This window comes from Scyliorhinus torazame, unplaced genomic scaffold (assembly GCF_047496885.1).
Source record: "Scyliorhinus torazame isolate Kashiwa2021f unplaced genomic scaffold, sScyTor2.1 scaffold_1681, whole genome shotgun sequence".
Taxonomy (NCBI): domain Eukaryota; kingdom Metazoa; phylum Chordata; class Chondrichthyes; order Carcharhiniformes; family Scyliorhinidae; genus Scyliorhinus; species Scyliorhinus torazame.
The window spans coordinates 12651-35901 of NW_027309408.1; the positions used below are offsets into that span (position 1 = coordinate 12651).

Here is a 23251-nt window from a genome sequence, read left to right on the forward strand (position 1 = left end):
AACCAAACGCCGACTCTGATTCACGTAAGCCGGACTTTACTCCAGACAGGGAGTGCCGCAACCTCAGTGATGGCACGCTCAGGGTGACTGCAGATGCCACAACGACAGGAGATGGATCACTTAACAACTACACTGGGTCAGTAATAACAAGCAGCGGCTACAGTCCAAGAGGAATACACCAATATTCACCACAGCAATATCCATACATTTGTTCCACACCAGCAGTGCAGCCAATGACAGCTCATGCTGGACAAACCCAGTATTCAGGCATGCAGCAGCCAGCAGTCTATGCAGCATATTCTCAAACAGGCCAGCACTACGGATTGCCCACTAATGGAATCAAGACCAAAGGAGGACTACCGCAAGCGCAATCTGCACTACAGACTGGATGCCTTAGTTACAGTCCAGGATTTGCTGCACCCCAGCCTGGCCAGACGGCATATTCCTATCTGATGCAAGTTTCTAGTTTCACACCATCACCAGGTATTTATGCGAGCAGCAATTCTGTCTCCAATTCGACAAGCTTCAACGGTTCTCAGCAGGATCACCCTTCCTGCACAGCACGTGGCCAGAACCAGTCTGTACAGTCTTATCCAACTTCAACATATGGCACAACCATGACCTCGAATGATACTGTTGATGGCACCACTTCAACGTCAACACCTTATCATCCACAAGATGCCATCCGACAGCACCATCACACACATCGAAAAAAGAAAGGGACTCCAAATCAGACAGCGAAGTAATTTGACCACTTCTTGGTTCCTGTGGCACAGGGACGTTGATGGCGTTCATAACCAAGAGAGACATTTGACCATGATGATTGATGGTTTATGGACTCACACGAATGGTTTGGACTTATTGTTTAATCACTGTTCCCGTGACTTGTATATACCTTACCTTATCAACCTGTTCTTTGTTCAATTTTCTTAAAGTGTACAGAAAATATGAACATATAAAAAAGGGGGATGTGGTGATGAGCATCAATGTAAATGCATGTAGGCTAGCTAGACACTAGAGGGAGCACCAGAGACATCACACACACACACTCAACCAATAGATCAGGTAGATAGGTAGACTAATGGACATTCACGATACACACGGAGGTGACATGACCACAGGGGGGCATTACACCAACCCATATATAAAGGACACCACACACATGATCTGCCTCTTTCCACTGGAGACAGTCAGTGAGTAGAGACACAGGGTTGATTCAATATTACACCCACCACGTGGATTGCAGCAGCTGGTTAGTCAGTCTGGGTAGCTATAGTAGGATGAGCAGTAGTGTCAAACCCGAGTAATAGTTTAATAAACGTGTTGAAGTTATCTCCACGTCTGAACCTTCCTTTGTCAAGTGCCCCACAAGGAAGCCGCTTATGTTACACCTACAACATAACAAATCAAGTGGGGCAGTGTGGGGCAGTGGGAGAGTGGGGGTCAGTGGGAGAGTGGGGGTCAGTGGGAGCGTGTGGGGCAGAGGGGGTCAGTGGGAGAGTGTGGGGCACTGGGGGTCAGTGGGAGCGTGTGGGGCAGAGGGGGTCAGTGGGAGAGTGTGGGGCAGTGGGAGAGTGTGGGGCAGTGGGAGAGTGGGGGGCAGTGGGAGAGTGGGGGTCAGTGGGAGAGTGTTGGGCAGTGGGAGAGTGTGGGTCAGTGGGAGAGTGGGGGTCAGTGGGAGAGTGGGGGTCAGTGGGAGAGTGGGGGCCAGTGGGGGTCAGTGGGAGAGTGGGGGCCAGTGGGGGTCAGTGGGAGAGTGGGGATCAGTGGGAGAGTGGGGGTCAGTGGGAGAGTGTGGGGCAGTGGGGGCAGTGGGAGAGTGGGGATCAGTGGGAGAGTGGGGGTCAGTGGGAGAGTGTGGGGCACTGGGGGTCAGTGGGAGAGTGGGGGTCAGTGGGAGAGTGTGGGGCACTGGGGGTCAGTGGGAGCGTGTGGGGCAGAGGGGGTCAGTGGGAGAGTGTGGGGCATTGGGAGAGTGTGGGGGTCAGTGGGAGAGTGGGGGTCAGTGGGAGAGTGGGGGTCAGTGGGAGAGTGGGGGTCAGTGGGAGAGTGTGGGGCAGTGGGGGCAGTGGGAGAGTGGGGGTCAGTGGGAGAGTGTGGGGCAGTGGGAGAGTGTGGGGCAGTGGGGGTCAGTGGGAGAGTGGGGGTCAGTGGGAGAGTGGGGGTCAGTGGGGGTCAGTGGGAGCATGTGGGGCAGAGGGGGTCAGTGGGAGAGTGTGGGGCATTGGGGGTCAGTGGGAGAGTGGGGGTCAGTGGGAGAGTGTGGGGCATTGGGGGTCAGTGGGAGAGTGGGGGTCAGTGGGAGCGTGTGGGGCAGAGGGGGTCAGTGGGAGTGTGTGGGGCATTGGGGGTCAGTGGGAGCGTATGGGGCAATGGGGTTCGGTGGGAGCGTGTGGGGCAGTGGGAGCGTGTGGGGCAGTGGGAGAGTGTGGGGCAGTGGGGGTCAGTGGGAGCGTGTAGGGCAGTGGGAGAGTGTGGGGCAGTGGGAGAGTGTGGGGCAGTGGGGGTCAGTGGGAGAGTGGGGGGCAGTGGGAGCGTGTGGGGTAGTGGGGGGCAGTGGGAGCGTGTGGGGTAGTGGGAGAGTGTGGGGCAGTGGGAGAGTGTGGGGCAGTGGGGAGAGTGTGGGGCAATGGGGAGTGTGGGGCAGTGGGAGAGTGTGGGCAGTGGGAGAGTGTAGGGCAGTTGGAGAGTGTGGGGCATTGGGAGAGCGTGGGGCAGTGGGAGAGTGTGGGACGATGGGGAGTGTGGGGCAGTGGGAGAGTGTGGGGCAGTGGGAGAGTGTGGGGCAGTGGGAGAGTGTGGGGCAGTGGGGAGAGTGTGGGGCAGTGGGGAGAGTGTGGGGCAGTGGGGAGAGTGTGGGGCAGTGGGGAGAGTGTGGGGCAGTGGGAGAGTGTGGGGCAATGGGGAGAGTGTGGGGCAATGGGGAGAGTGTGGGGCAATGGGGAGAGTGTGGGGCAATGTGGAGAGTGTGGGGCAGTGGGGAGAGTGCGGGGCAATGGGGAGAGTGTGGGTCAATGGGGAGAGTCTGGGGCAATGGGGAGAGTCTGGGGCATTGGGGAGAGTGCGGGGCAGTGGGGAGAGTGCGGGGCAGTGGGGAGAGTGCGTGGCAGTGGGGAGAGTGCGGGGCAGTGGGGAGAGTGCGGGGCAGTGGGGAGAGTGTGGGGCAGTGGGGAGAGTGCGGGGCAGTGGGGAGAGTGCGGGGCAGTGGGGAGAGTGCGGGGCAGTGGGGGTCAGTGGTGTGGTGATGAGCATCAATGTAAATGCATGTAGGCTAGCTAGACACTAGAGGGAGCACCCGAAACATCACACACACACAATCAACCAATAGATCAGTTACACCTACAACATAACAAATCATGGTACCAGAAGTGAACTGTTTCAATCCACATAGCCATACCTCAGCGTACAGTGACAACCAGCAATACCCAGGCAAGATGTTCGAGATCCGGGTTCCGCAGCGAGCTCGTGGACAGACTCCACAATTGCAGAAACGCAAGACTCCAGAGCGCAGTCCTTGCAGACACAAGACGTGACTCCAGTGTCACAAGCCTCCGCAGCGAGCTCGTGGGCAGCCTCCACGATAGAAGCAACGCAAGACTCTGACGCGCAGTCCTTGCAGGAAGAAGACCATGAGGGTCCAGCAGCCCCCTCTGACCAACTAGCGGCAGATGATGCAATTCTGCCATGCTCAAACAAACAGCAAGAAGACTATGACAGTCTACCACGCTCCAGTGCACAGCAGGACGACCATGACGGTCTATCATGCTACAGTGAAGAACAAAGCGACGATGACAGTCCAAGCCCAAATGAAGGACAACAGCAAGACAATGACAGTCCACCCACATTGTTTGCGCCACCAGATGAAGACTCTGACGATTTACCCAACCCAAGTGAACAACAAGCATCTACTGAGGCTCTACCCACGGTATGTGAGACGAGTGACGACAGCATCCCACTTCCCATGCAAGATGTGCAAAGTGACAGACCTCAGCTAGTGTGTACAGAGGGACTCGACGATCACTGTGAGACCACTGGTGACTCCGGTGACACCATGATACTTCCACCCTCATTCGCTCAAACTTCTCCACAACTCAATGCATTCCTGCATGTTCCGACTCCAGACGTGCAGCTTCAAGAAATCTCAGCTGACTCCTGTGAACCTGCTAAGACTCCGGACGGGGAGCATCAACAAACCAACACTGACTCAGTTAAAACAGACCAGACTCCAGATGGGGAGCAACCAAACGCCGACTCTGATTCACGTAAGCCGGACTTTACTCCAGACAGGGAGTGCCGCAACCTCAGTGATGGCACGCTCAGGGTGACTGCAGATGCCACAACAACAGGAGATGGATCACTTAACAACTACACTGGGTCAGTAATAACAAGCAGCGGCTACAGTCCAAGAGGAATACACCAATAGTCACCACAGCAATATCCATACATTTGTTCCACACCAGCAGTGCAGCCAATGACAGCTCATGCTGGACAAACCCAGTATTCAGGCATGCAGCAGCCAGCAGTCTATGCAGCGTATTCTCAAACAGGCCAGCACTACGGATTGCCCACTAAAGGAATCAAGACCGAAGGAGGACTACCGCAAGCGCAATCTGCACTACAGACTGGATGCCTTAGTTACAGTCCAGGATTTGCTGCACCCCAGCCTGGCCAGACAGCATATTCCTATCTGATGCAAGTTTCTAGTTTCACACCATCACCAGGTATTTATGCGAGCAGTAATTCTGTTTCCAATTCGACAAGCTTCAACGGTTCTCAGCAGGATCACCCTTCCTGCACAGCATGTGGCCAGAACCAGTCTGTACAGTCTTATCCAACTTCAACATATGGCACAACCATGACCTCGAATGATACTGTTGATGGCACCACTTCAACGTCAACACCTTATCATCCACAAGATGCCATCCGACAGCACCATCACAAACATCGAAAAAAGAAAGGGACTCCAAATCAGACAGCGAAGTAATTTGACCACTTCTTGGTTCCTGTGGCACAGGGACGTTGATGGCGTTCATAACCAAGAGAGACATTTGACCATGATGATTGATGGTTTATGGACTCACACGAATGGTTTGGACTTATTGTTTAATCACTGTTCCCATGACTTGTATATACCTTACCTTATCAACCTGTTCTTTGTTCAATTTTCTTAAAGTGTACAGAAAATATGAACATATAAAAAAGGGGGATGTGGTGATGAGCATCAATGTAAATGCATGTAGGCTAGCTAGCCACTAGAGGGAGCACCAGAGACATCACACACACACACTCAACCAATAGATCAGGTAGATAGGTAGACTAATGGACATTCACGATACACACGGAGGTGACATGACCACAGGGGGGCATTACACCAACCCATATATAAAGGACACCACACACATGATCTGCCTCTTTCCACTGGAGACAGTCAGTGAGTAGAGACACAGGGTTGATTCAATATTACACCCACCACGTGGATTGCAGCAGCTGGTTAGTCAGTCTGGGTAGCTATAGTAGGATGAGCAGTAGTGTCAAACCCGAGTAATAGTTTAATAAACGTGTTGAAGTTATCTCCACGTCTGAACCTTCCTTTGTCAAGTGCCCCACAAGGAAGCCGCTTATGTTACACCTACAACATAACAAATCAAGTGGGGCAGTGTGGGGCAGTGGGAGAGTGGGGGTCAGTGGGAGAGTGGGGGTCAGTGGGAGCGTGTGGGGCAGATGGGGTCAGTGGGAGAGTGTGGGGCACTGGGGGTCAGTGGGAGCGTGTGGGGCAGAGGGGGTCAGTGGGAGAGTGTGGGGCAGTGGGAGAGTGTGGGGCAGTGGGAGAGTGGGGGGCAGTGGGAGAGTGGGGGTCAGTGGGAGAGTGTTGGGCAGTGGGAGAGTGTGGGGCAGTGGGAGAGTGGGGGTCAGTGGGAGAGTGGGGGTCAGTGGGAGAGTGGGGGCCAGTGGGGGTCAGTGGGAGAGTGGGGGCCAGTGGGGGTCAGTGGGAGAGTGGGGATCAGTGGGAGAGTGGGGGTCAGTGGGAGAGTGTGGGGCAGTGGGGGCAGTGGGAGAGTGGGGATCAGTGGGAGAGTGGGGGTCAGTGGGAGAGTGTGGGGCACTGGGGGTCAGTGGGAGAGTGGGGGTCAGTGGGAGAGTGTGGGGCACTGGGGGTCAGTGGGAGCGTGTGGGGCAGAGGGGGTCAGTGGGAGAGTGTGGGGCATTGGGAGAGTGTGGGGGTCAGTGGGAGAGTGGGGGTCAGTGGGAGAGTGGGGGTCAGTGGGAGAGTGGGGGTCAGTGGGAGAGTGTGGGGCAGTGGGGGCAGTGGGAGAGTGGGGGTCAGTGGGAGAGTGTGGGGCAGTGGGAGAGTGTGGGGCAGTGGGGGTCAGTGGGAGAGTGGGGGTCAGTGGGAGAGTGGGGGTCAGTGGGAGAGTGTGGGGCAGTGGGGGCAGTGGGAGAGTGGGGGTCAGTGGGAGAGTGTGGGGCAGTGGGAGAGTGTGGGGCAGTGGGGGTCAGTGGGAGAGTGGGGGTCAGTGGGAGAGTGGGGGTCAGTGGGGGTCAGTGGGAGCATGTGGGGCAGAGGGGGTCAGTGGGAGAGTGTGGGGCATTGGGGGTCAGTGGGAGAGTGGGGGTCAGTGGGAGAGTGTGGGGCATTGGGGGTCAGTGGGAGAGTGGGGGTCAGTGGGAGCGTGTGGGGCAGAGGGGGTCAGTGGGAGAGTGTGGGGCATTGGGGGTCAGTGGGAGCGTATGGGGCAATGGGGTTCGGTGGGAGCGTGTGGGGCAGTGGGAGCGTGTGGGGCAGTGGGAGAGTGTGGGGCAGTGGGGGTCAGTGGGAGCGTGTAGGGCAGTGGGAGAGTGTGGGGCAGTGGGAGAGTGTGGGGCAGTGGGGGTCAGTGGGAGAGTGGGGGGCAGTGGGAGCGTGTGGGGTAGTGGGGAGCAGTGGGAGCGTGTGGGGTAGTGGGAGAGTGTGGGGCAGTGGGAGAGTGTGGGGCAGTGGGGAGAGTGTGGGGCAATGGGGAGTGTGGGGCAGTGGGAGAGTGTGGGGCAGTGGGAGAGTGTAGGGCAGTTGGAGAGTGTGGGGCATTGGGAGAGCGTGGGGCAGTGGGAGAGTGTGGGACGATGGGGAGTGTGGGGCAGTGGGAGAGTGTGGGGCAGTGGGAGAGTGTGGGGCAGTGGGAGAGTGTGGGGCAGTGGGGAGAGTGTGGGGCAGTGGGGAGAGTGTGGGGCAGTGGGGAGAGTGTGGGGCAGTGGGGAGAGTGTGGGGCAGTGGGAGAGTGTGGGGCAATGGGGAGAGTGTGGGGCAATGGGGAGAGTGTGGGGCAATGGGGAGAGTGTGGGGCATTGGGAGAGTGTGGGGCAGTGGGAGAGTGTGGGGCAGTGGGAGAGTGTGGGGCAGTGGGAGAGTGTGGGGCAGTGGGAGAGTGTGGGGCAGTGGGAGAGTGCGGGGCAGTGGGAGAGTGCGGGGCAGTGGGAGAGTGTGGGGCAGTGGGAGAGTGTGGGGCAATGGGGAGACTGTGGGGCAGTGGGAGAGTGTGGGTCGATGCGGAATGTGGGATGATGCGGAGTGTGGGACGATGGGGAGTGTGTCCGGCCAAAGAGAGAATGTGGGACAGTGGGAGAGTGGGGGTCAGTGGGGGGGGCAGTGGGAGCGTGTGGGGCAGTGGGAGAGTGTGGGGCAGTGGGAGAGTGTAGGGCAGTTGGAGAGTGTGGGATAGTGGGAGAGTGGGGGTCAGTGGGGGTCAGTGGGAGCGTGTGGGACAGGGGGAGAGTGTGGGTCAGTGGGGGGCAGTGGGAGAGTGGGGGTCAGTGGGGGAGAGTGGGGGTCAGTGGGGGGCAGTGGGGGGCAGTGGGAGAGTAGGGGGCAGTGGGAGAGTGGGGGGCAGTGGGGTCAGTGGGAGAGTGGGGGTCAGTAGGAGAGTGCGGGTCAGTGGGAGAGTGCGGGTCAGTGGGAGAGTGCGGGGCAGTGGAGGAGTGCGGGGCAGTGGAGGAGTGTGGGGCAGTGGGAGAGTGTGGGGCAGTGGGAGAGTGTGGGGCAGTGGGAGAGTGTGGGGCAGTGGGAGAGTGTGGGGCAGTGGGGAGAGTGTGGGGCAGTGGGGAGAGTGTGGGGCAGTGGGGAGAGTGTGGGGCAGTGGGGAGAGTGTGGGGCAGTGGGGAGAGTATGGGGCAGTGGGAGAGTGTGGGGCAGTGGGGAGAGTGTGGGACGATGGGGAGTGTGGGGCAGTGGGAGAGTGCGGGGCAATGGGGAAAGTGCGGGGCAGTGGGAGAGTGTGGGGCAGTGGGAGAGTGTGGGGCAGTGGGAGAGTGTGGGGCAGTGGGAGAGTGTGGGGCAGTGGGAGAGTGTGGGGCAGTGGGAGAGTGTGGGACGATGGGGAGTGTGGGACGATGGGGAGTGTGGGACGATGGGGAGTGTGGGGCAGTGGGAGAGTGTGGGGCAGTGGGAGAGTGTGGGGCAGTGGGAGAGTGTGGGGCAGTGGGAGAGTGTGGGGCAGTGGGAGAGTGTGGGGCAGTGGGAGAGTGTGGGGCAGTGGGGAGAGTGTGGGGCAGTGGGGAGAGTGTGGGGCAGTGGGGAGAGTGTGGGGCAGTGGGGAGAGTGTGGGGCAGTGGGGAGAGTGTGGGGCAATGGGGAGAGTGTGGGGCAATGGGGAGAGTGTGGGGCAATGGGGAGAGTGTGGGGCAATGGGGAGAGTGTGGGGCAGTGGGAGAGTGTGGGGCAGTGGGGAGAGTGTGGGGCAGTGGGGGTCAGTGGGAGAGTGTGGGGCAGTGGGAGAGTGTGGGGCAGTGGGAGAGTGTGGGGCAGTGGGAGAGTGTGGGGCAGTGGGAGAGTGTGGGGCAGTGGGAGAGTGTGGGGCAGTGGGGAGAGTGTGGGGCAGTGGGGAGAGTGTGGGGCAGTGGGGAGAGTGTGGGGCAGTGGGGAGAGTGTGGGGCAGTGGGGAGAGTGTGGGGCAGTGGGGAGAGTGTGGGGCAATGGGGAGAGTTTGGGGCAGTGGGAGAGTGTGGGGCAATGGGGGGAGTGTGGGGCGGTGGGAGAGTGTGGGGCAGTGGGAGAGTGTGGGGCAGTGGGAGAGTGTGGGACGATGGGGAGTGTGGGGCAGTGGGAGAGTGTGGGGCAGTGGGAGAGTGTGGGGCAGTGGGAGAGTGTGGGGCAGTGGGGATTGTGTGGGGCAGTGGGGAGAGTTTGGGGCAGTGGGAGAGTGTGGGGCAGTGGGAGAGTGTGGGACGATGGGGAGAGTTTGGGGCAGTGGGAGAGTGTGGGGCAGCGGGAGAGTGTGGGGCAGCGGGAGAGTGTGGGGCAGCGGGAGAGTGTGGGGCAGCGGGAGAGTGTGGGGCAGCGGGAAAGTGTGGGGCAGCGGGAGAGTGTGGGGCAGCGGGAGAGTGTGGGGCAGCGGGAGAGTGTGGGGCAGCGGGAGAGTGTGGGGCAGTGGGGAGAGTGTGGGGCAGTGGGGAGAGTGTGGGGCAGTGGGGAGAGTGTGGGGCAGTGGGGAGAGTGTGGGGCAGTGGGGAGAGTGTGGGGCAATGGGGAGAGTGTGGGGCAATGGGGAGAGTGTGGGGCAATGGGGAGAGTGTGGGGCAGTGGGAGAGTGTGGGGCAGTGGGAGAGTGTGGGGCAGTGGGAGAGTGTGGGGCAGTGGGAGAGTGTGGGGCAGTGGGAGAGTGTGGGGCAGTGGGAGAGTGTGGGGCAGTGGGGAGAGTGTGGGGCAGTGGGGAGAGTGTGGGGCAGTGGGGAGAGTGTGGGGCAGTGGGGAGAGTGTGGGGCAGTGGGGAGAGTGTGGGGCAGTGGGGAGAGTGTGGGGCAGTGGGGAGAGTGTGGGGCAATGGGGAGAGTTTGGGGCAGTGGGAGAGTGTGGGGCAATGGGGGGAGTGTGGGGCGGTGGGAGAGTGTGGGGCAGTGGGAGAGTGTGGGGCAGTGGGAGAGTGTGGGACGATGGGGAGTGTGGGGCAGTGGGAGAGTGTGGGGCAGTGGGAGAGTGTGGGGCAGCGGGAGAGTATGGGGCGGCGGGAGAGTGTGGGGCAGCGGGAGAGTGTGGGGCAGCGGGAGAGTGTGGGGCAGCGGGAGAGTGTGGGGCAGCGGGAGAGTGTGGGGCAGCGGGAGAGTGTGGGGCAGCGGGAGAGTGTGGGGCAGCGGGAGAGTGTGGGGCAGTGGGGAGAGTGTGGGGCAGTGGGGAGAGTGTGGGGCAGTGGGGAGAGTATGGGGCAGTGGGGAGAGTGTGGGGCAATGGGGAAAGTGTGGGGCAATGGGGAGAGTGTGGGGCAATGGGGAGAGTGTGGGGCAGTGGGAGAGTGTGGGGCAGTGGGGAGAGTGTGGCGCAGTGGGGGTCAGTGGGAGAGTGTGGGGCAGTGGGAGAGTGTGGGGCAGTGGGAGAGTGTGGGGCAGTGGGAGACTGTGGGGCAGTGGGACAGTGTGGGGCAGTGGGAGAGTGTGGGGCAGTGGGAGAGTGTGGGGCAGTGGGGAGAGTGTGGGGCAGTGGGGAGAGTGTGGGGCAGTGGGAGAGTGTGGGGCAGTGGGGAGAGTGTGGGGCAGTGGGGAGAGTGTGGGGCAGTGGGGAGAGTGTGGGGCAGCGGGAGAGTGTGGGGCAGTGGGGAGAGTGTGGGGCAGTGGGGAGAGTGTGGGGCAGTGGGGAGAGTGTGGGGCAGAGGGGAGAGTGTGGGGCAGTGGGGAGAGTGTGGGGCAGTGGGGAGAGTGTGGGGCAGTGGGGAGAGTGTGGGGCAGTGGGGAGAGTGTGGGGCAGTGGGGAGAGTGTGGGGCAATGGGGAGAGTTTGGGGCAGTGGGAGAGTGTGGGGCAATGGGGGGAGTGTGGGGCGGTGGGAGAGTGTGGGGCAGTGGGAGAGTGTGGGGCAGTGGGAGAGTGTGGGACGATGGGGAGTGTGGGGCAGTGGGAGAGTGTGGGGCAGTGGGAGAGTGTGGGGCAGTGGGAGAGTGTGGGGCAGTGGGAGAGTGTGGGGCAGTGGGGAGAGTGTGGGGCAGTGGGGAGAGTGTGGGGCAGTGGGAGAGTGTGGGGCAGTGGGAGAGTGTGGGACGATGGGGAGAGTTTGGGGCAATGGGAGAGTGTGGGGCAGCGGGAGAGTGTGGGGCAGCGGGAGAGTGTGGGGCAGCGGGAGAGTGTGGGGCAGCGGGAGAGTGTGGGGCAGCGGGAAAGTGTGGGGCAGCGGGAGAGTGTGGGGCAGCGGGAGAGTGTGGGGCAGCGGGAGAGTGTGGGGCAGTGGGGAGAGTGTGGGGCAGTGGGGAGAGTGTGGGGCAGTGGGGAGAGTGTGGGGCAGTGGGGAGAGTGTGGGGCAATGGGGAGAGTGTGGGGCAATGGGGAGAGTGTGGGGCAATGGGGAGAGTGTGGGGCAGTGGGAGAGTGTGGGGCAGTGGGAGAGTGTGGGGCAGTGGGAGAGTGTGGGGCAGTGGGAGAGTGTGGGGCAGTGGGAGAGTGTGGGGCAGTGGGAGAGTGTGGGGCAGGGGGGAGAGTGTGGGGCAGTGGGGAGAGTGTGGGGCAGTGGGGAGAGTGTGGGGCAGTGGGGAGAGTGTGGGGCAGTGGGGAGAGTGTGGGGCAGTGGGGAGAGTGTGGGGCAGTGGGGAGAGTGTGGGGCAATGGGGAGAGTTTGGGGCAGTGGGAGAGTGTGGGGCAATGGGGGGAGTGTGGGGCGGTGGGAGAGTGTGGGGCAGTGGGAGAGTGTGGGGCAGTGGGAGAGTGTGGGACGATGGGGAGTGTGGGGCAGTGGGAGAGTGTGGGGCAGTGGGAGAGTGTGGGGCAGTGGGAGAGTGTGGGGCAGTGGGGAGAGTGTGGGGCAGTGGGGAGAGTTTGGGGCAGTGGGAGAGTGTGGGGCAGTGGGAGAGTGTGGGACGATGGGAGAGTTTGGGGCAGTGGGAGAGTGTGGGGCAGTGGGAGAGTTTGGGACGATGGGGAGTGTGGGGCAGTGGGAGAGTGTGGGGCAGTGGGAGAGTGTGAGGCAGTGGGAGAGTGTGGGGCAGTGGGAGAGTGTGGGGCAGTGGGAGAGTGTGGGGCAGTGGGAGAGTGTGGGGCAGTGGGAGAGTGTGGGGCAGCGGGAGAGTGTGGGGCAGCGGGAGAGTGTGGGGCAGTGGGAGAGTGGGGGGCAGTGGGAGAGTGTGGGGCAGTGGGAGAGTGTGGGGCAGCGGGAGAGTGTGGGGCAGTGGGAGAGTGTGGGATGATGGGGAGAATGGGACGATGCGAGAGTGTCCGGCCAAAGAGAGAATGTGGGGCAGTGGGAGAGTGTGGGGCAGTGGGAGAGTGGGGGTCAGTGGGAGAGTGTGGGGCAGTGGGAGAGTGGGGGCAGTGGTGAACATGTGTTTGTTTAAAGTAGTAATTTCTCTGTTGTTTCACAGGCCAGCTTGAAGAAGTTTGTCGAATATGTCCAACATGGCTCAGTCGAAAAGATGCTTAAACTCTTGGACAAAGGGCTGGATCCGAACTATCATGATACAGAAACTGGTGGTAAAGTTCCCACGATTCCTGGAGCCTCAGGTCTGGTGCTGGGACTGTGGTGGGGGGAGGCAGGGGGTGAAGGATGGGAAAGGGGAGATGGAGCAGGGAGAGTGAGGGTTTGCAAGGAAGTCCCCAAAGGTCTTGACGCTCGACAAGGTCACTGGGAATGAGAGTTATTAAGTATTGTGCAGTTGCCGGTCTCAAAAATCAGTGGCTTAGAATCACCCCCCGCCGCCCCCCTGCAGACTACCTATCGTGGTTGGACGTTTGACCAGCTCTGTCACCTCCTCCGGGGCCCCCGCTCCGGTGGGACCTATTGTGGGAGATTCGACAACGCAGCCAAAAGCCCATCGACCCTCGGAGGGACCTGGTGGTGGGCTGGGGTCCGTCAATCCCACCCGTTGTCCCAACAGTTTGCGATGAAGGGGAGGTGATTGAAGGCAGCCGACAACTTCCGGGGAGGAAATCGCTCCAGTCGGGGGTGGGTTTGCGAGACTAACCGGATTGCTCCTGGAAGGGGTCAGCACCAGGCTTGATGGGCCGATGGGTCTCCAGCTCTGCTGCATTATTCTCTCATTCTTCAAATGAGCCAAGTGCTCAGGTGCAAGGAGAGGTGTATGGAAAGGATGGGGAATGGAGGCTGTGATCGGGGGGTGGGGTTACAGCCTGTGGGAGGGGATGTCGGCGAGGGAGGGGAGGTCGGTGCGGGAGGGGAGGTCGGTGAGGGAGGGGAGGTCGGCGAGGGAGGGAAGGTCGGTGCGGGAGGGGAGGTCGGTGAGGGAGGGGATGTCGGTGAGGGAGGGGAGGTCGGTGAGGGAGGGGAGGTCGGCGAGGGAGGGGAGGTCGGCGAGGGAGGGGAGGTCGGTGAGGGAGGGGAGGTCGGTGAGGGAGGGGAGGTCGGTGCGGGAGGGGAGGTCGGCGAGGGAGGGGAGGTCGGCGAGGGAGGGGAGCTCGGTGAGGGAGGGGAGGTCGGTGAGGGAGGGGAGGTCGGTGAGGGAGGGGAGGTCGGTGAGGGAGGGGAGGTCGGTGAGGGAGGGGAGGTCGGTGAGGGAGGGGAGGTCGGTGAGGGAGGGGAGGTCGGTGAGGGAGGGGATGTCGGTGAGGGAGGGGATGTCGGTGAGGGAGGGGAGGTCGGTGCGGGAGGGGAGGTCGGTGAGGGAGGGGCGGTCGGTGAGGGAGGGGCGGTCGGTGAGGGAGGGGAGGTCGGTGAGGGAGGGGAGGTCGGTGCTGGACGGGAGGTCGGTGAGGGAGGGGAGGTCGGTGAGGGAGGGGAGGTCGGTGAGGGAGGGGAGGTCGGTGAGGGAGGGGAGGTCGGTGAGGGAGGGGAGGTCGGTACGGGAGGGGAGGTCGGTGAGGGAGGGGAGGTCGGTGAGGGAGGGGAGGTCGGTGTGGGAGGGGAGATCGGTGAGGGAGGGGAGGTCGGTGAGGGAGGGGAAGTCGGCGAGGGAGGGGAGGTCGGCGAGGGAGGGGAGGTCGGCGAGGGAGGGGAGGTCGGTACGGGAGGGGAGGTCGGTGTGGGAGGGGAGATCGGTGAGGGAGGGGAGGTCGGTGAGGGAGGGGAGGTCGGTGAGGGAGGGGAGGTCGGTGAGGGCGGGGAGGTCGGTGAGGGAGGGGAGGTCGGTGAGGGAGGGGAGGTCGGTGAGGGAGGGGAGGTCGGTGAGGGAGGGGAGGTCGGTGCTGGACGGGAGGTCGGTGCTGGACGGGAGGTCGGTGCTGGACGGGAGGTTGGTGAGGGAGGGGAGATCGGCGAGGGAGGGGAGGTCGGCGAGGGAGGGGAGGTTGGTGAGGGAGGGGAGATCGGTGAGAGAGGGGAGATCGGCGAGGGAGGGGAGGTCGGCGAGGGAGGGGAGGTCGGTGCTGGACGGGAGGTCGGTGAGGGAGGGGAGATCGGTGAGAGAGGGGAGATCGGCGAGGGAGGGGAGGTCGGCGAGGGAGGGGAGGTCGGTGCTGGACGGGAGGTCGGTGAGGGAGGGGAAGTCGGCGAGGGAGGGGAGGTCGGTGAGGGAGGGGAGGTTGGTGAGGGAAGGGAGGTCGGTGAGGGAGGGGATGTCGGTGAGGGAGGGGTGGTCGGTGAGGGAGGGGAGGTCGGTGAGGGAGGGGAGGTCGGTGAGGGAGGGGAGGTCGGTGAGGGAGGGGAGGTCGGTGAGGGAGGGGAGGCCGGTGAGGGAGGGGAGGTCGGTGAGGGAGGGGAGGTCGGCGAGGGAGGGGAGGTCGGCGAGGGAGGGGAGGTCGGTGCTGGACGGGAGGTCGGTGAGAGAGGGGAGGTCGGTGAGGGAGGGGAGGTCGGTGAGGGAGGGGAGGTCGGTGAGGGAGGGGAGGTCGGTGAGGGAGGGGAGGTCGGCGAGGGAGGGGAGGTCGGCGAGGGAGGGGAGGTCGGCGAGGGAGGGGAGGTCGGTGAGGGAGGGGAGGTCGGTGAGGGAGGGGAGGTCGGTGAGGGAGGGGAGGTCGGTGAGGGAGGGGGAGGGTTGGTCTTTGAACCCTTCGTTTTGAGGAGCAGGAGGTGCCCAGCGCTGGTCTTTGTTGTTCTGTGTAAAGATTACGATCGCAGCGCTCGGAATAAACTCAGATTTAGATTTATTGTCACCGAGGTCCAGTGAAAAGTAAACTTTCCAATTTCCCCCACAGAAGTGCCATTGACTCTCTCCGCGCAGCTGGACAACTGCACAGATGTGATCCGTGTGTTGTGTCTGGGAGGCGCACACATTGACTTTCGAGCACGAGATGGCATGACCGCCCTCCACAAAGCCGCAATAACCAGGAATTACAATGGAGTCTTGGTAACTATGGAGCTGGAGCGGGGGAAATCTAGAATGTGTTGCCCCACCTCCCAAAAAATCCGCAAATCGTAATGCCTAAATCACTCACAATAACGTCAGACCATGGACCCGCTCCTCCATCTTGACCCCCTTTTTAATACGATTGCACCCCCCCCCCCCCCCCCCCCCCACCCACAGGTTCTTAAGTTTTGCTTTCACAGAGTGTTGACTCTTGTTCTGCTATTAACTCGTCCCGCTGTCTTACCTTAATGCTGGTGTCAGCTCCTTCTTTCATCTTTAACATCAACACTCCCATTGTCCTGTGCTCATGACATCTTTGTCAAGTCTGTCTTAGCTCCCACCTATTGCTGACCGTCTATTTGGCTCCATCTGCTCCACCCCCTCTTAAACAGGATAAAATTCATCACGTCCCTCTCTTCAACTCTGAAGAAGAGCCATCTGCCCTCTAAGTGTTAACCCTGATTCACTCGCCACAGATGCTGCCAGACCTGCTTAGTTTTTACATAATTTTCTGTTTTCATTATAAATAATTTAGGCTTGCGATATATATGCATACACAGGGAACCCGTCCTCTGCAGACAAAAGGGACATGTCCAGGCCTGCACCTTTAATTAAACAAAAGTCTGCGGGCAATGGTTCCCCGGTATATTCTCCATGTGAATGCCTCGACCAATCAGAGTCAACTTGCCGATCAATCAGCACCCCTTTTCCTATGCAGCATAAATTGTTGTTCCCTTTGAAATTTGGTTTTCTTGTGTCTGTCCCGATGAATGCAAGTTGCAAAGTCACAAAACCTTGCATCTCGCTGTCTGGCTCACCATCGAAACGCATCACACGGTCCTAAACTGGCTTACGTCCCTTGAAGATACAAACTAAATTCATCTTTCAGATGAGATGTTAGACTAATGTGCTCTGAGGTAAACGCAAACAAAACAAAAAATCCCACAGCCGCCATTTTGAATAAGGGCAAGGAGGGTTGCAGAGGGGTGGTGGGGGCATGGTTTCTCCCTGGTGTCCTGGCCAATATTTGTCCCCCAGATCAATATCACGAAAGAAACAGCTTGTGCATCATCGCCGTCAGATTCCTGCTTGTGGAATTTTGCTGTGCACAAATTAATCGCAGCGTCTCCTACATTCCGACAGTGGCTAAACATCAAAAGTTATTTTGCGGGCAGCAAAGTGTATTTGGATGTCCTGTAGCCGCCACGGAAAGTTAAGTCTCGTCTCGGTTCCTCTTGGCAGAGAAGGAAGGCATTCGGCCCATGCGATTGGTCGCATTCCCCCCCCGCTCTACTCCCGTAGACCATCCAAGGGCCCATCCAATCGCCTTTTGAAATCAGTGAGCGTCTCCACTCCCACCACTCTCGCGGGCAGCGAGCTCCGAGTCATTGCGACCCACTGTGTAAAAACAAAAGTGCGTCCTAACACCCCCCCCCCCTCCACCCCACCCTCCTCCCCTGCATCTCTTTCCCCAAATCTGAAACCTGTGTCTAATCTGTGATTGAGACTAAGAAGCCGCTATGTGTTAATTATTGCTTGATGGTATTACGATTCAGGACCTGACCCCAACAGTTCCTAGGATACTGGATAGAATCCCCAATATCAAAATAGGGATATGGGTATATCAAAACAAACTTTATTACTAACACAGTATTAAAATATCTTTAACATCGCACAAGAAAATAACTTACGATTACCCCTTAAACAATGCTTATTGAAACATTAACATAATAACCCTTAACTGCCATCTTTATTCCCACTCAAACAACAAAAACATCTCAGCTCTCAATCCACTTTTAAATGCAGTTAGCAGACTCAGGAATACTTGCTGCTCAGAGATGTCTTGGACACTCCACTTTGAGAAAGAGAGATCTTTCGAGACTGCTTGAGAGAAGAGACCTGACCCCCTGTCGGAATAATTCAGAATCTCTGACTGTATGTCTTCAGAAACCTTCTCAGCTCCAAAACTTCCAGCAAAAAACTAACCCCGAAAACCTCAAAACCCGATTGCTTCAGCTCCTGGCTCCTCCCAATAATTACATAATATTAAGCTGAACACAATGGCCGGGATGCTCCGCTGGCATGATTCTCTGTTTTGCCGGCGCCCGGGGGGTCTCCTGACGGTGTGGGGCTGCCCCACAATGGGAAACCCCATTGACCGGCTGGCGTAACGGAGAATCCCGCCGGCCGGTCGGGGGAGAGAAGTGGCGCAGCGGGGCAGAGAATCCTGGCCAATATCTCTTAATTGACCACTCGCAGTGAACCTTCTTAATATAAACAAAAGTCCATTAGCCCAAGCTTTTACAATGCTTTAATTGCACCTCTGACTCCTTAAAGCTCGGCTGTCTTCCAAAGCAGGATTGTTATAAACGTGACCGCAGCAGTCACACACACATACTCACCCCTTACTGCACCAAACACATAGAAATATCTGAAATCCCTGCATTCATCACAGTGGCCTCTCTGACTGCCTCATCTTTGGGCGAAGGCACATTGTTGGGGGCTCAGTGGAAGGAGCTTAATTCAGCCTCTAGCCAGGTCATTCCTGGCTTGTGTCCCGACTATTCCAGAGGGATGATGTTGTGAGAGGAGGGAGAATCCCAGAAGAGTAAATGTGATGGGGACCACACCCTGGTCAGGCATGATCTCATCGAATGGCGGCGGGGAAGGCTCGAGAGGACGAAGGCCTAAGTCCCACGTTCTGAAAAGCGGGGTTGGCGGAATTCACTGATCGATGGGGCAGCGTCCACTGGTGAGGTTTAGGAATGTCACCTCTCGTTGTTTTTTTCCCCCCCACCTTCCTTCCTTCCCCAGACGCTGCTGGAGTTAGGAGCCTCCCCGAATTACAAGGACCGTCGCGCATTGACGCCGCTGTACCACACGGCCATCGTAGGCGGAGACAGCAGCTGCTGCGAACTCTTGCTCTACAGCCGGGCTCAGATAGGCTTCGCCGATGAGAATGGCTGGCAAGAAATTCACCAGGTAGGCGGCAAATATTCTGCTCAGAGACCTCTGCCTACCCAACTGTGAACCTCTCCGACTCCGGAATCCCATCATCTTTATTCAATCTTTCACGGGATTTAAGCATCACAGGGCAGGCCAGCATTGATCACCCAGCCCCCGAGACCCAGCCTAATGACCTAGGAGGGTACAGAGCTTCAACTTTAAATCCAATGAATAAAGCTGGAATTATTATGCTCATCTCAGTAGCAGTGACCACGACAGCCATCAGCGATTGTCATAAAAAACAATTTGGTTCACTAATGCCACTTTAGGAAGGGAAATCTGCTGTCCTTCTATTTTGTTTAAACGTATTTTATTACAAACATGTAGCAAAGTAGGTTACAGCAAGTAAACACGCCAGGAAACATACTTCCCAACAATCAACTATACAGTCTGGACAGATTTTCCCCCTTTTTCACCCTCCCACTCCTCCCGACGACGAACAACTCCTCGAACACGGTCACAAACATCCCCCACCTTTTCTCAACCCCTGCTGAGCCCCTTAACTCATACTTTACCTTCTCTAACCGCAGGAAGTCGGACAGGTCACCCAACCAAGCCGCTACCCCCGGCGGCGATGCCGACCGCCACTCCAGCAAAATTCGCCGCCGTGCAATCAGAGAGGCGAAGGCCACGACATCGGCCTTCCTCCTCTCCGTGAGCTCCGGCTTCTCTGAAACCCCAAATATCGCCACCAAAGGGTCCGGGTCCACTTCCTCCTCCACTACCCTGACTTCCCGTACCAGCCTCCCCGAACAGGCACCGGAATGTAGCGACTAGGGGCTTTTCACAGTAACTTCATTTGAAGCCTACTTGTGACAATAAGCCATTTTCATTTCATTTCATTAAGGCCGCGAACACTCCCGCCCAGAATCTTCCCAACTTAGAAATCTGCTGTCCGTACACCGGTCTGGCCGACACGTGTCTCCAGACCCACAGCGATGTGATTGACTCTTCACTGCCCCCTCTCTGAAATGGCCGAGCGAGACACTCAGTTCGAGGGCAGTTAGGGATGGGCAACAAACGCTGGGCCTTTCCAACGACACCCAAATTCCTCGGAAGAACGGAAGATAAGACCCGTGCAACGTCCTGCGGTTGGCGTTGTGCTCAGCTCACCCACTGGCCCGTGCGGAATGAACGCGGGGCGGTGAACTGATGCACGGCTCCCCCATGTATAGGTCCTGCTGTTCCAACAGTCGAAAAGTAGGCCCTTCGGCCCAGCCTTTTCCCTGCTGGCGTTGATGCTCCACGTGAGCCTCCAGCCGTTCCCCATCTACCTTATCGACATATGAAGGGATACGGCGAATAGTGCGGGAAGGTGCACTCATCCTCGGCCTTTGTCTCCCACAGGCTTGCCACCACGGTCATGCCCAGCACCTGGAACATCTGTTATTCTACGGCGCAGAAATCAACAGCTTGAACGCTTCAGGGAACACGGCGCTACACCTATGTGCTCTCTACAACAGGGTCGGTATCTGATGTGAGTTATGTTGAATGAGTTACTGTATTTTTTTTGATGGGCTTAATTGATGTTTCCTGCCTCCCAGTCACCCTACCCCTTTACCCGCTTACCATTGCCGCACTCTCTGAGCACCCACTTAACAGAGGGGAAAGGAGGGGAGGGAGTTACAGGCTGGGATCTAATTGAGGGATTCGGGCAGTTCATTGATAGAATCACAGTTATGCAGGGATGAATTAGACTGGGTTGTGTTAGTCTCTGTGCCCGTGGGGGTTCCCGTCCACGTTCTACCCACATTGGCACAGAACGTATCGGACAGAAATAGGTCACTCAGTCCATCGACTTCATGTTGATGCCGAAGCTCCACAAAAACCTCCTTCAAATCCTCTATCAGCGTAACTTTCTGTTCCTTTCTCTCTCTTCTCCCCCACGAGCTTCCCCCTTAAAGGTTTTTATCCCGTTCAGGGAATCAGTGCAGAAGGAGGCCATTCGGCCCATCGAGTCCGCACCGACCCCCTGAAATGTAAATGAGCCACGTTACGAGCTGGACTGATTCTCTGAAATCGGTTGTTAGTGTAGCTAGTGCCACACTTAGGAGTGTTCAGCTAGTGCTGCCCAAATGTGGAATCACATCTAACAGATGTTTTCGTAGAATCAGAATTTACAGTGCAGAAGGAGTCCATTCGGCCCATCGAGTCTGCACCGGCCCTTGGAAAGAGCACCCTACTTAAGCCCACGCCTCCACCCTATCCCCGTAACCCCACCTAACCTTTTGGACACTAAGGGCAATTTAGGATGGCCAATCCACCTAACCTGCACATCTTTGGACTGTGGGAGGGAACCGGAGCACCCGGAGGAAACCCACGCAGACCCGGGGGAGAACGTGCTGACTCCGCACAGGCAGTGGCCCAAGCCGGGAATCGAAGCTGGGGCCCTGGAGCTGTGAAGCAACAGTGCTAACCACGGTGCTGCCCCCTTGCTGCCTGACCTGTTTTGCGCTTTGCAAGCGCGGCCCATTTGCGTACGGACTGTACTTTGCCTGTTACAAACAACCGAAGGAAAAGGCTGTTTGATTGGATCAGCCAATCGCTGAAAATGTACAGCTCACGTACCATGGCACACAGTCCCTGGGCCAGTCAGCACAGTGCACTCCTGCAGTGTAACTATTGTCATTGCTTGGAATTTGGCACTCTTGCGTTTTGTCTTGATGAGTGCCAGATTTAAAACTTTGACAGCATGCGTCTCTTTTCAGCGACAGTCTAGTTCTATTCACCTCCGCTACCCCGTGTGGTGTTGTACAGTGTTTCGGAGTTTCAAACCTGCGACCCCTGCTTTATTGAGAAAAATTTCTATTTCCTGATTTGATTTTAAACTGGGAGACGTAAGTGAGCTGCTTAAATCCATGAATCATAGACTAGCTCGGGAGCCGGTGTTTCCACTGGTACGAGGGCCAGTCGCCAAAAGGCGCAGGGCTGGATTCTCCGTTTCAGCGGCTAAGTGCCGGCTGAAACGGAGGATTCGCGGGAATTTTCCGACGTCAAAATCGGCGGCAAACCCACACCGATTCCGGGACCAGTGAGGAGTTAGCAGCGGCGCCGGGTGAAACTCCCGGATCCCGCGCCGAAAACGGCCGGAGAATGGCCGGGTGCGTGTCCGCGCATGTGCACGGCTGACAACCTGCAGAGGTCGCATCGTACAACATGACCCGGACCCGACCCGCCACCCGTGACCCCAAAGGCCACCCCCCTGGCCACCCTTCACCAGTCCCCCCCACCCCCAGACCTAGCGGAAGCCCCCACCCCCCGCGGCCAGCGGCACGGATCCCCGGCCGAGTGTGGCGATGCTGGACGCAGTCTACAGCCGTCACGGGTTCCCAACCGCCCAGACCCACACGCCGACTGCGCGGTCGGTAACTCGGCCCCTCGGCAGCAAAGCACCTTGGGAGGGTCTTCCGACGACGCGCCAACGGCCTGCCCCGCGCGACGCGATTACGCCACTTCCGAGGGGCAGGAGCATGGCCGGCCAACGTCAAGCTGGCACCGGCCCTGATCTGCGTGTCGGAGTCGATTCTCCGCCCGATCGCCGATTACGACATCGGCACGGGCAACGGAGAATCCCGCCCACACATTTTAAGACAATCGGCACGAGAGTTGGAGGCAAAATGCGCAGTGACCTGGAAGGCGGCCCCTGAGAGGGCGATGGGAGCAGATTCATTTGGCACTTGAAATGGGGAAATTGGACAAATACTAGCAAAAATCAGGTTTGCGGGGCCATGAGGAAAAGAACAGGAGAGTGGGATAAATGAGATCGTTGTTGCAAAGACCCACAGGCTGGGCTGAATGGCCTGCATTGATACTATAAAATCCTATGATTCTATGGACTAAATATCAGCTAAGTACAGAACCTGAGGGATGATCTCTTGTTGCCAGTAGACTCGGCCACTCTTGTACGGATTGAATTGGACCCGACAATATTGACCCCTTAACTCCCTGAGGTGAGGGTTTGCAGATTCAACCTCCCATCCCCGTGCGCCCCCCCCCCCTCCCCCAACAACCACCACCCCGCCTGCCCCCTCCCCACACAACCACCATGCCCTGCGGCCACAGATGGGGTTTGGAAACGCGGATACAGAGAGATTGGCGAAGGGTGGGGTGGTAATTTCCTGGTTAGCTGCTGCTGGAGCAAGATCAATGGACCTCGGACAGAGCAGGTCACCAAGGGAGGACAAGGTTTAAACGCAGGAGCCTCGACACCGATTCGACGGCTGTGAATATTCTTGCATAAAGACGTGAAGCCAGTTAGCTAAAAGGTCTCGTGAAATAAACTGGCCTGACTCTCTCTGAGATTCTCCTCATTTGGATTTTCATGTCTTAAGTCTCCGTGTTCTGCTCTCTTTCTTGTTCGCTCTCTCCCCCTCTCCCTTTTTTGTTTCACTTATACGAAAATACTCTTTCTTTCTCTCTCTCTCTACCACTCTCCCTCTCTCTCCCACTCTCTTATTCCTTCTCTGTCTCTCCCTCTCTTTCTCTCTCTCCCTCCATCTCTCTCTCCCACTCTCTTTATCTATCTCCCTCTCCCCATCGTGCACCCTATCTCTCTTGCTCCCGTTCTCCCCTCTCTCTCTATCTTTCTCGCTCTCACATTTACACTCTCGCTCTCTTTGATTTTTACGTCTTAAGTCTCTGTCCCTTGCTCGCTCTCCCTTGCTCTCTTTCTTGCTCTATCTGTCTCTCCGTCGGCTGAATTTATTTTAGTAAAGATTGATGTGAGCTCTTGCACTCCCTTCTCTGTCTTGTCTTGCGCTCCATTATCTTACTCTCCTACTTTATCCCTACTTTTTCCCCTCTTTTTGTTCCTTTCACTTTCTGTTCTTTGCTTTTTTTCATCTGTCCTCTGTCCCTATCAAGCACATAATCAGCAAAGTAGTCATTTGGTAATGTGGTACATTCACTGTGATTCCATGATTGGACAACATTTGCTAAAGAGTCCTCAGTGTGCTAAGAATTACACTTACAATCAATTTAAGATTGTCAGTTGGGCTTGCAGTGTGGCACATTTACGTGTACTGGGAGCTACATATATTAATACACAGGGTCCTGTTCTTT

At 58.0% G+C, this 23251-nt stretch overlaps 1 protein-coding gene across 1 annotated transcript in view; it reads left to right on the plus strand.

The window, feature by feature from the left end:
• Positions 1-19654, plus strand: part of LOC140407632 (SH3 and multiple ankyrin repeat domains protein 2-like) — a gene marked incomplete at both ends in the record, with an annotated part of 31831 nt that extends 12177 nt beyond the window's left edge. The window contains 4 exons of the mRNA XM_072494970.1: positions 12308-12416; positions 15033-15184; positions 17999-18166; positions 19538-19654. Of these exons, the coding sequence (XP_072351071.1) occupies positions 12308-12416; positions 15033-15184; positions 17999-18166; positions 19538-19654 (546 nt within the window). The remainder of the gene's footprint in view (positions 1-12307; positions 12417-15032; positions 15185-17998; positions 18167-19537) is intronic.
• Between the last annotated feature and the right edge of the window lie 3597 nt (positions 19655-23251).